The 12,837-nt window shown below is 41.2% G+C and overlaps 1 protein-coding gene across 1 annotated transcript in view; it reads left to right on the top strand.

The window, feature by feature from the left end:
- The first annotated feature begins 154 nt into the window (after positions 1–154).
- The window catches only part of JAG2 (jagged canonical Notch ligand 2), a 57,224-nt gene continuing 44,541 nt past the window's right edge, over positions 155–12,837 (top strand). The window contains exons 1-2 of the mRNA XM_072427659.1: positions 155–370; positions 1,591–1,914. Coding sequence (XP_072283760.1) covers positions 245–370; positions 1,591–1,914 — 450 coding nt within the window. The 5' untranslated portion in view covers positions 155–244. The remainder of the gene's footprint in view (positions 371–1,590; positions 1,915–12,837) is intronic.

Raw genomic sequence — 12,837 nt, forward strand, 5'->3', positions numbered from 1 at the left:
CACACACACACACACACACACACACCTGCAGACACCCAGCCATCTAGCCACGCCCATGGCTCCCGCCCCCTCATGAATATGAATGACGCAGCGGCTCTCGCGAGTGGCTAGCGCGGCTGTCAGTCTGGCAGCTCACATGTTGGTTTGCCTGGGCTCTGATAGCTGGGGAGAGCGATGTGAGGATTCGGCTGGGGAGCTGCCCTGACTATCCATCCCATGTCTGTGCGCTGCTGCTAGCCGCCCGATGCCTTCAATCCATGGCTGCCCGCCTGCCGCCTCTCCCCTGAGCTCGCTGGCCATGCTCCATAGACCCGGAGGCGGCGGCCACCTGACAGCGGTGGGCTTCCTCCTGCTAACTTTCTGGGTTCAGGTAAGGCTTGCTCTTCTTCTAACGGTCTGATCGCAACCCCGTGTGTGCCCATCACCCATGGCATGGAGGGGGGTCCCCGGAATCCCTTGATTCTCCTGGATCCACTTACCTCTCCATGGGGTGGGTGATCCCTACAATCATGGCAGGGCAAGAACTTTTCATGGGGCTGAGGGTCACTCTGCAGCTTATTTCTCTGTTTGTCGAGGCTATTCCTTTGCATGATCTGTGATCACAACTAGATCCAAAGTACATAGAAGATTGCCCTGCACATTACAATGCAATGCTCTTTGCATGCTCTAGATTTGCATTGCATACAAGGTTGCATGCCAAGCAAAGATCTATGATCTATAGACCCCATACCATCATTACCTAAAGGTAGATCACTTGTTTTCAAAATTTTCCATGTGTGTAAAATGTTAAAAATTAGTTGATGTTGTATGTAATATTTCTTGTAAGAGGATGAGGATCTCTATAAAGGAAGCTCCATACCTGTATGGTATACATTGAATTTGCTGCGCTCTCTACCTTGTCTTTATTGCATCTGTTCTGCATGTTACACGACCACCCAGATCCAAACTTGTGTTGAGTAGGACTTAAAAAAATACAATATTATTGTGGTATTGGTTACTTTGCTCCATAAATCTGGTGGATTTTAGGATTTTTTAGGAAGATTAGAAAAGCACCTGGTCATACGACCATGGATATTCTATAACAATGCATGTTGTTAATCTGGGGTGTGCAACTGGTCGTACGACCATCAATATTCTATAATAATGCATGCTGGGGTGTGCAACTGGTTGTATGATCACATATTCCGTTTATTAATGCATGTTGTTATACTGGGGTGTGCAACTGCTGGTCTGATCATATATATGGTTTATTAATGCATTTTGTTATACTGGGATGTGCAGCTGGTCGTACGACCATAAATATGGCACAATAATGCATGTTGGTAATCTGGGGTGAACAACTATCTAGGGAGCTTCATGCACTATAACAATAGAACACCTTTGTATTGCCACAAGGGGTGTGTGGATGATATCAGGCAATCAAAGGGGGTCCCCCCATTTGCAGTAGCCCCTTTCCATTGATAGGTTGCCTGGCCATAAGTGGCGAATCTGTATTTGTCCGGCTCCACGGGGGCGACGTGTAAACGTGTTCCCGGGGCAGCTCCCAAGGCTCCGTAGTGATGTGTTCTCCATTTGATGTGTTAAATTTAGGCTTCCCAGTCCACGGGTTATTTCGAGCTGCAGCTGAACTCGCTGAAGAATGTCAATGGAGAATTGTTGAACGGGGAATGCTGCGATGATCTGAAGAGCGCCCACAACCACGACTGCACCAAGGATGAATGCGACACCTATCTCCGGGTGTGCCTCAAGGAGTTTCAGGCCAAGATCACCCCGACTGGACCGTGCAACTACGGTTCTGGACTTACTTCGGTGCTTGGTGGAAATAATATCTATATTAACAGCAAATTTAACCAGCAGGGTAAAACCCCTGGAGAGAATGGCAGGATTATTATCCCTTTCCAGTTTGCATGGCCGGTGAGTTCATATTTATAAATATTTACAATTTTTTATTTTGCAATATTTGTGTTGACTTGTGTTTGTATCAGACGGAATATTTACTTCCCTTTTGTGGAAAAAAACATTTGACTTTATTGATTTGCGATTATTTGTTGTTGGTTATTTGTACCGGTTGGTCCTTCTTGTGTTGGTGCAAGGATCACGGTGTGTTCTTTTTTTCCTGTTTTTTCTTTCCCCCTCCCAAGTTAAAAAGTTGTCAGTTTTTCCCTCCTTTGTTCAGTACACGCTGGTGGTTGACCTGCTCTGGAAAGGAAATTGCTTGCCTGCAATTCACCTGAGTTTGCATGGATACCAAGCACCTGGGTGTCTTGTTGTAACACCGGTTTGCAGATTAGAATTTGCACAGGGAGCAGCATTGATTGTACACGCTGGATTGTTAGGCAAGGTTGCTAGTTATTTAAATCATAAATATAGACGTTCAGAGCAATACGCTGCTAAAATACAGAAATTGATTGTTAATTTGTGCCGTCAGCTCCTTTCCGAAAGCTCTAAAGTGCTGCGCAGCTCTTGTGTTGTCTATATGCATGCAATTCACGTTACTGCTGGGGTGAGGCCGTGCTGCAGGTTGGGTGAATGTGTTTACCTGGGGGAATCTGGTATTACAGACGGAGAAGGCAGCCTGCAGAGAGGGTTGGCTCTGTGTTGGATAGACTCCTCCGGGGAATGCATTGTCACCTTGGGGGTGTGTTGCGCAGTTGGCTTGTCTCCAGCATGAAGCTTTTGGAGGGGAGGAGGATGATTGCGACACGAGCGTGTGACGTGAATGTGTTGGAGCACACTTCGTAGATTAAGTTTTGAAGCAGGCCGCTTTCCAAGTTCAGGGCTGTGTGAACCAAAAACGGAAAGTGTGCGATGGGTCGCAAGTGAAACAGAGATGGATTGTGTTATGTAAGATCAGGTATAGGGGCGTCTGGCAAAATATTTTGATGATTTGATGTATTTATATGAAGTTTGGAAATAGCATGGGTTTATATATAAGCTCCCCTCTAAATATTTGGGGTACATGGCATCAAAATGTAAATTTGTGTTTAATTTTAATATTATTAATAAACAGGATTTATATAGTGCCAACATATTACGCAGCGCTGTACAATAAATAGGTATTGCAAATGACAGACAGTGATACAGGAGGAGAGAACCCTGCCCCGAAGAGCTTACAATCTAGTAGGTTATATTGTCTAGTAATTTGCACCTTTTTGCAAAAATGTATTGTGTGCCTTAGCGTTCCGCAGCACCCCCTGCTGATTTCACTTGATAAACAGCCCATTCTCCTTACTAGCTGGTCAAAGGTCAAATAATCCCTATGATGTTGGTCTGGTGGGGGCATAATGAGAATACACACTCCATGCAGATAATATCATGGGGACAACCTGTACTCTGACAGATCAGGTCCCAAGCCAATAAAGCCTCCCCCCCACCTAATTGTATTAGTGATTTTGTACACAAACATGGCATTTCCCCAAATTCCACAAACAAAAACACGGGTTTCTAATATAGTATATAATACTTTCTAATATAATGCTGTATTGGAGCTTTTATAAACAAAGGCCTGCTTTTGTTTTCTAGCTTTATGTGCGTGGTTGCCTTGGAAACCAGTCATTGTATTGTTTCATTTTCAGGTTATTTGGGGCCTTTGGTTGCTATAAGAAATATTTCCAGTTTTAGCTTAGTTTTTACTATGGATATGTACGGTTTTTATGCATTAAAATGGCCTGAACAGCCTGGTTGCCATGGGCAACCCGTCAGGTTTTGTTGTCGTTTGTGAGCTCTGGAGTGCATCTCAAGCTGGTGCCATAAACAACCAATCAGGATTTTATTTTGGTGCTAATTTTCAAAAACTGGAAGGAATTCATAGAAAATTACCCTTAACAACATTGTTTTCACAACAACTTAATTGTTTTCTGGTATTACCAATGGTTGGTGGCTATAAAATTGGCACTTTGGATGTAGCATTGCATTGAATGAGCATAGATTTTGTTGTCATGGGCAACGCTTTCATGTTTGGCGCAGTCTGTGTGTTCTATAGTTTTAAATGAAGCGCCTTTTATATTGTCATTGGAAACACCGGATACCTTTAACATTGGGGGGTGTGTGTGTATCTATCTATCTATCTATCTCTTATTTATTTTCTATGTGTGTGTTATTTATTTTTACATGCAATTTTTTGCCTGTAGGATGCCATTCCATGTGGTCATCCATCCCATTACCCCCCGTTCTCGACCGGTCTCCAGTTCTCTTCTGTCAGAAACCCAATCCGTGTGTGCATCTGAGGCATGTCAGTAGTGCGGGTTGTGTGTGAGATTAAAGCGTATTAAACACACCGGTGTCACCAATGGCTCATGTAACCGGTCTGCTCCCCCTTCCCCCACGGTGCCCCTTCCTCTTTGACGGTGACAGGTGTCGCGCTGCGCACATCACATGCAATCTCTGGACTTGTCCTCCTTTACAGAAATCCTCTGCTCTAAATTTACTCCTCAAGTGTTGATGAAATGTCTTCATTTCATGTAACATTGGCTCCTCTTACGCTCCTGGATCCGTTTTATGAAATGGGAATCTTTTCAAGAATCTGTTGCTGCATTTGAGATGCCTAATTTATGTTGTTGTGTCACTTGTTGTATGGGTGTAGCTTCAAACTAGGGCTGCTGGGTCTTTGCTGCATTTTTTGGGGTGATTAATTACATAAAATGGCCCAAAAGTTGTGTTCTGAGGGCAACCTATGCTATGCAAACTAAACCCGGAGACATGGGCTTTTATTTTCTGCGTGTATATCACACACACGCGCACACATATACAAACACAACCACTGTGCTATACTGCTAAATCAGAAGCATGGCACCATATATGTAATACAAATATAGCACCCCCATGATCCTGTATATGCAGCGTGGAGAGAAACATGGCCGCTGCTGCTATCCTGGACACTTATTTTGGGGTTGTTGCTTACTCTGGCCTTGGTTGTAAAAGGATCAAGATCAGGCACTGGGTACTCCGGGGGTGCCGGAGTGTACATACTACTTCTTTTCCTAGGCGCAGAAATGATTCATATTTCAGATATCTTGTTGTAGTGACATAAGATTTGTATATTCAGGGCAAGGACAGATCCCTGTTAACAACAAAAATGTTCTACCTTTTTAGAAAACGACAGTAGTAATGTAAATTGAAATACTGGCTGATGATGGAGTTCTCATAGGGTTTGGGGGACCAAAGTGGTGGTGGGAAGTTTATACTCAAAACAGTTGAGGGGAAATCTTCCAATTGACAACTGTAAAAAAAAAAAAGCACACACATTGATGTAGGTCTGTAAATTAGAGATGGGGCCCATTTTACATCAAGGCAATCTGCTGTGGTATGTTTAATTCTGTGTTGCATTAGGTCTCCCCACTCAATACAATACTCAATGCACCCCAGGGAAGTGAAAATTGTACCTGTAGTAGGTCTGGTATGCCAGGAAGGTGCATTGTGATGTAGATTGCAGCACACTGGCATTGGTGAGCATTTAAATGCTCTCCCAGGTTCTCATTTCACAGGGATGAGTTCTATCCCTGCTGGGGTGAGTTAACCAAGAACTTTTTAATCTGGTTTCTGCAAGAGGGATTAACTCCAACTACTACTACTGTGAAAATGAATGTTTATTGCAAGGAATGTCCTATAAGCGGATGCCATCCCAAACCTGAAATCTGTTCTGTAAGGAGTTTACCTTTTATCATTTTTGTGTCGTGTAACAAAGCTGGAAACTTCCAGGAATCCTTTGTGTTATTAAAATTATTTTCCAGTATTTTTATAGCGCCATCATATTACGCTGCGCTGTACAAAGTCCATAGTCATGTCACTAGCTGTCCCTCAAAGGGGCTCACAATCTAATGTCCCTACCATGTTCATATGTCTTTAATACAGTCTAAGGTCAATTTTGGGGGAAGCCAATTAACCAAACTGCATGTTTTTGGAAAGTGGGAGGAAACGGGAGAACCCGGAGGAAACCTACGCAAACATGGGGAGAACCTGTACACACCATGCAGATAATTGTCCTGGCCGAGATTCGAACCTGGGACCCAGCGCTGCAAATACCTCTTTGTGTTCAGTGTGAATATCTGTCTCAATTCATTGTTGGTGTGCAGGTCATTTGCTCCTCCATTAATTTTGACTAGTTCCAAAATGCCCTTAGCCAGCATACTTATGTTTTGGCACATGTGAACTGCTAGGTTCACAAGGTGCATATTTGTTAAAATATTCCTTCTGGTGCATTGGAGAGTAATGATCTGCTTTAATTTAGATGTCTAATTTGCTTCTATTTGTCCTCTTTAAATCCTCTGAAACACATCAAGTAGAAAAACTAAATAAAACTTGTACAGGTTTTTTTAGACCCTGTGAACTTATCAATGGGCCTTCTTGACTCTATATGGAGCCAGCACGGGGCTATACAGAGCTTCCTGAAAATGGGAAGCTATGGTAATGCCTTTATTTGATGATGCTTGGCATTTGTGATTGAAAGAATTTAGACCCAGTGAATGAAAGTAGTGGGCTAGGGACAGAAAATTTTAAGCGAAATGGGCTATAGATGATGCTGATTGGCCTTTGGCCAGGAAATGAAAGAGGCTCTGACTTGTTGCAGGTTTTTAATGAGCTTCTTAAAGCGTGCAGTAAAATCAAAGTAAGCGTTTTTGTTCTAGGAAAAGATGGAGCTAATGCTTTGTTGTAATGCAGAATATTTTATGTTAACTTGAGTGCAGAGTAATGGATCGGCACAGTTTGAATGGGCTGAGGATGCATGCGGGATATGGCTGCAAATGAAGCTTTTAAATAAGCGATCAAGCTGCAGTGATGTACAATGTTACAATCTGATCAATGTGGAGGAAGTTTGTTTTGGTGGTGGCTCATCCTGGTGGAAAAACTGTAGCCATAGCCTGTGGACCTCAATGGCATTCTTTTCATTCTCAAGTTGGCTTTGCCCAGGGAGCTCTGTAGACCTGCAAGATACTTCCTTATCCAACAGTAAGTGGTGAGGTTGGATAAACGTTCCTCTGTGTTACCTGTCACTCAATGTCCGTTTTGACTTGGATCATAAATCCATAGTACGTTGTTTCCTAGCTACTAGCAATAAGTAACCAATTTATGTGCCCTGTGGACAGAAGCTTCAGAAACAAAACATCTGTTCCAGTTTCACCTGGGATAAGATTGTCAAGAGTATTATCAACAAACTTCAATAATTACCACCGCACGCTCCCCACCAATTCCTCGTCCTAAATATATAATCAATATTTTGCTTGGCTTTCCGTATCAGGATTTCTTTCCTCCGGGAAAACTGGGTTTTTTTTTTTTCTTCTGCCATCTGTGATCGACTACTGTTCAAATCTATTTTAATGCCTTTTTTTCCTGCTGATAAAAGATTTGGATCAATTTGATTTTAATGTGATATTTTCATATCTAGATTTCATTTTGCGGCGCTGGTCCATCTGGCACGTAGCGTATGAAGCGATACGGGTTTACTACAGTATGTTTTTTAAAAGCATTGCACACATAAATATAATGTTACAGCTACAGCTGGGGAGGGTGGGACAGCCTGGCCTGTGTGTTGCGTGTGCTGCAGGATCGGTTGTCAGGCTGGTAAAAAAAAAAAAAAACGGGCTTGTTTGACTTTACACTGATCTGCTATTCCATGAAATTCACTTTTTACCTGCACGGTAACAACTACTCCCCCCACTCTCCTGTCGTCTGCTTTTAGCACGTTTGTCACTTGTTGACATTGAAGAAAGGGGTGTGCTAACTCCTTCCAGGTTACTTCCTCAAAGATTGAATTGTCGGGTTGCTAAGCAACAGGATAGATGTCAGTGTTAAAAAACCAAATGCTGAAATAAAGAGAAAACTGCCTCCAGCATATGGATACCAATTGTTCTCCATTCCATTGAAATGGGTATTTTTATGTTTTAACTGCCCTTGTATAATGTCACCTTGGTGTTTTTTAAAGTGGTGTATTTGTTCACTTGACGTTTATATTTATAAAAAATGTTTTGTAGGGTATCCATGTGAAATTGTCATGTATATGATGATCCAATGGTACAATCGCCTACATTTACTGAAATGGTATAAAAGATACATTTAATACAGAAGGTTACCATTGCAGACATTTTCTTCAAATAATTGACTGGCTGCCATGCTAAACCGATTCCTTTATTACATTGATTCGGAGACCCATTGATTCAGAAAACCCCTATTTATTGTTTGGATCATTACTAACACCATTTATCAGGTTAAGGCATGGTAAGGTCAACAATGGCGATATCCAAGTTTCTTATGACCATTTTTCTCTTTAAGTGGATGTTACTGGAAATATGGTTGTTGGGTGGTGATCTCCCAATGCTTTCTTCCCCTCCATTCTTGGCTCTGTAAGATCTTGGAATCGTGCAATCTTTGGAGCCAAAGCCCAATATTCAGCAAAAATGGACATCTTAGGAGAACTTCACTGGAACATCGTTTGAACTTCATTGTGTTGAAGGTTTAAGTATTCAGGGTGCCTGGTGACTCTTATATGGAAAAATCAGTAGATTTTATCAGAAATCCTCATGAAAGGTTAATTTATCTCAAAAGATATTTGGTATAGGTGGAGCCTACAAGGCCAAGTCATCTCCTGACCTTTTGAAGATTCTCCAACAATGAGTTCCTGGCTTTTCCAGCTGTTGATTGGCCAAAGTAAAATCCAACATGGTGAGTGGGATTTCCTCATGTACCCTGATACTTAGGCATGGAGATCTTCTAACAGTGTGTTAGGATAGTATATGAAATAGGGGATTTTAGTTGTTTGTAGATGCTTCAGACAAACATATTTGTTTTGGATGGACTTGCTGTTGGATGTAGCAAACTAGATCTTCTGGCTTTTGTAAAATCTGTGTTGCAGAAATTTCTTTCATGTGGCATACAAAGTTTAGACTGGTTTGCATGTTAAGATGTATTGATAGCAATTGTTTATTCTTTGCTCTTCTAAAAGGAATTTTTTGTTTTAGTTCTGCTGCTGCTTTCACATTGTCCAATTAGTGGGTCAATGGGGGTGCCTATGTGGGAAAACTGAAAATCAAACTTTGCTTCCTTGAAGGTTGCAGACCTGACTGTGCCTGATTTTGCAGAATTAAAACCCCTTGAAAGGAATAAAGAAAGAAACGTGGAATATGCCCCAAAGTGTCATATGGTCACTTAGCTAATGTACTGTGAAAAATCTTTGCCTGTTCCCAAGCTTAAGTTATAATTTCATGTCTACACAATTCACGTTTAAGGTGATGTTATTATAGCAGCGATCCTTTGAACCCACACAGTTCCCAGTAGCTTCACAGGATAATGATGTGCATCGTACATATAATTAGGAGCACAGACTTCTTTATGTTGCATATAAGACTGGCGCTTCCACCATTACAGACAGCACTCTACTTCAAATGTTCTCTGTTTAAACAAGACCTCACAATAATTCATCATCATTATGATTGGTTTGCATCGGCTAATACATCACATTGTACTTTGCATTATATTAGGCTTAATAGAAAATAAAGAGTTTGTGCCTACGATAGCCAGTCTCAAGCTTGCTCCAATAACTTTTGCTACTTGTATGCAATATTTCTGGTAATGTGTGATTTTTGAGGGCTTGCCATTTTGAGACTAGCAATAGTGATATTATCCACTACCATATAATGTTAGGACTGTGTATACAAAATACAGTGATATCTGAAATACTGTAAGTGACAATGTTAGCATGTAAGTTTTCTGCTCCTCAGCGTCGTGATTGTATATTGCAGTTTATGAATAATGTACGTTGGATTGTCATGAAGTGAAATATTCTTAGCAAGGCCTGACAAATCTCAGGAGCCATGTAGTCAGTGTATCTGTATTCCAGGCACAAAAATATTTGGATACAAATTGACTTTGCAAACTGTAATGTTTAATTACTGTGTTGTACATAGCTGGTCCTTGGAGTAGATCTGTGGGGGGTATTAAAGATCTGCACATTGCAGGCATCCTTTAGACAAATACAGGTGGGGGTGGTAACAAGACCAGACACATTGCATATATAGAGAGAGCAGCAGTCACTGGACTTTATTACAGAATGCTGCTGCACAAAGTCGGTTTCACACTTGATTACTCTTCAGATCTTAAACGCACAAAGTTACCTAATGCTAGATTGTTGTTTTTTTTTCTTTTTTTTTTCCCAGTCAAATGTATCCCAGTAGCTCCAGCCAATACTTAAAAAAAAAAAAGTACACTGCAGGCTTGCAAATCCAGCGATGTTGCACCATTTCCCTTCCAGTGCTATATTCAACCCACCTCTGTGATCCCAGAATTAAATTGCCCCATAGGCTTGTATGTAACCCAGCCACCCTGAGCTCGTAGGGGAATGCTGCAGAGAGATAACACAACTATGTAACTAAATCTGTTAGCCCTGAATGTTGTCGATGGAATAAATCGGCCCATGGGCATCAGGTGTGATTTATGATCATTGAACAGTAGGTGGTTGGTGCTGCAGTCATATGAAAGGGGATTTGCTGCAGCATAACACAAATATGGTGGTCAGGTTGCATGTGATCCCAGGTTTTTTTTTTTTTTTTTTTAAACAATTTGGCAATCTTATCTGTGCTGATATAGTTTGTTGTAATAAATCTTTCCTTAATAATAGCTTTTTCTGAAAGTGAATTCAATTCCAAACAGATTTGATTGCTTGTTTGTACACTGTGTATAATGAGTGTCCTATTGATCTTTACCAACACCTCTATCCAGGTTTGATCAGAACACCAGAAATTGGCAGCGTATTCTCAGTCTGCTGATTCCCTTTGGAGCCAATCCTTATTTTGGATCGGAAGTAGGCCTAGTACCCTGTGAAAGATGTTCTGTTTCTGGCATTTAGGCTGAGAAGAGGCTGACAGCAGTGCCCTTCACTGGGATTACTGGACAGGAAGCCATTTGTGGCTAATAACATCTACCTGCTGTTAAAGCTTTATCTTATCTGACGTTCTGATAAGCTGCTGGAACTTTTACTGTGTGTAAATAGCAATATAATTTTTTTTTTTAATATATAAGCCAACTGGTATGATACAGGTTGTAGACGGCCTGCTGGTTTCATGTAGTGTTGTTGTAATGCCCCACAATGCGTTTCATTTGTCGCAGCGTGCTGTTACTGCTACCTGTTTTTTTTATATGGGCCCCCAAGGCAGAAAATAATGCTTCTGCTCCATTTTTTCAAGTAACTGCAACTGTGATATGCTACAGCACAAAGGCCTTTTTTGTAGATATGTTACTTTATTCACTTCCATGCATTGCGTGACCAAACAGAACTACATCAATGGATATTCTTTTACCTCTGTGTGGGCAAAATAACAAAATTATAATAACATCTTTGTAATGCATGCACATTTCTTGTGTCTTAAAATGCTGCCAAAATAAATAGAGCATTTATTTATACTGATGACTACAGAACAACTTCCCTCTCCTCTCTATAACACAAAATGAAGGAGTTCTAAAGCTTGGCAATGGTGAACATAGGCAAGGCTGACCCTACTTTTAATGCAGTATAGAGAGTAGAAGTTAGACGTAGTTGCAATTCTGGAAGGAGGGACTAAATTTGTGTGTTTTCCCCTTTTTTTCAGTAAAATGATGCAATGAGAATATTCATGGTCTTTTTTTTGCTATCCATGTCCCAGGTGTTACCGCTTCCTGTATTCCATAAGTCAATTTTACGAGGTTTGGTTGATTACCTTGACATGCATAGCACCTATAATGCATCTTTACATGGCGGTGCTGCCATTGTTGCAGGTTTATACCTTTTTAAAATGTAATTAGCTGCAGGAAGGTTTCTGGGTCAGGACCTCCAATATATCTGCAACGACTTTCCAGTCTCTTACCAATTGGTTGAGACATCAACAATGGGCTGAGCGGTGTGCAAGGAGGTATTTGTCTCAAAAAATCAACACATTATTGGTTACTGTGGGGGGGCTGGGGAGTGTGTGAGACACGAATGAGGATTTGCCTCAATCGGGGAGGGTAAAAAGTTTGTCTTGGGCATCACAAGATGCAACTGCTGTGGTACGGCACACATTACCACAATGCAGGTACTTGTGTTGTTGTGGTGCCATTCCAAATGGCAGCCCAGCTTCCAGTTCATCTGTATTGGGGTGACAGTTAAAATGGATCCTTACTGAGCTTTGCTTTTAAAGAACATCCTAAAAGCTGGAATTGGAACTGTAGCTTTTGATATATAGTAGTTTTGTTGTGGTGGTTGGCTAAGATAGGCTAAGGTTATCAGCTCTCTGCGTGCTTAAATAGATTTCTTCTGTCCATTACTGTACCTCCATTCCCCTTATCGATTCTGCTCTACCAGTTGCCTTTTTGCAATGGATTCCATATTTTGCACCGCCTGCTTATTCACCCTGTGGTCTTTCACTTTCCTTAAGTTTCTTCAAGGCCTATTGGAACTGCCATTGCTGACTTGGGTTATTTCTCAAGGTGAATGGCCCATATCAGTCTTGCCTCATTACTAGTTTTCAGACATATTATGCACATGTGTATCCTGGTTGAATAGCTTGGTATATAGTGCAAGTTTTAGTTTTATCCCTTCAGGCAGTCTTGGGTTAAACCCTCTGGATCTGTGTTCATTGATTTCCTTAAGGATGACCTTTGATGAAAACCTTTTGAAAACCTTTTGAACTTGGAGGACAAATGACAAACTTTCGGAACGACAAAAGACTAGATGATTGAAAACTGCTATAATAAATGCATTTGAAATTCTATACCCAAATGAATCGCGGTATAGCACTTTGGGGAACATTTATCAAGCAAGTTAGACGAACACATTAGATGAAAAATCGACTCATTGTCTCATTTTGTAATGTCTGATAGTTTGATAGTTTTTTA

The sequence above is a fragment of the Pyxicephalus adspersus genome, chromosome 12 (assembly GCF_032062135.1).
Source record: "Pyxicephalus adspersus chromosome 12, UCB_Pads_2.0, whole genome shotgun sequence".
Classification (NCBI taxonomy): Eukaryota; Metazoa; Chordata; class Amphibia; order Anura; family Pyxicephalidae; genus Pyxicephalus; species Pyxicephalus adspersus.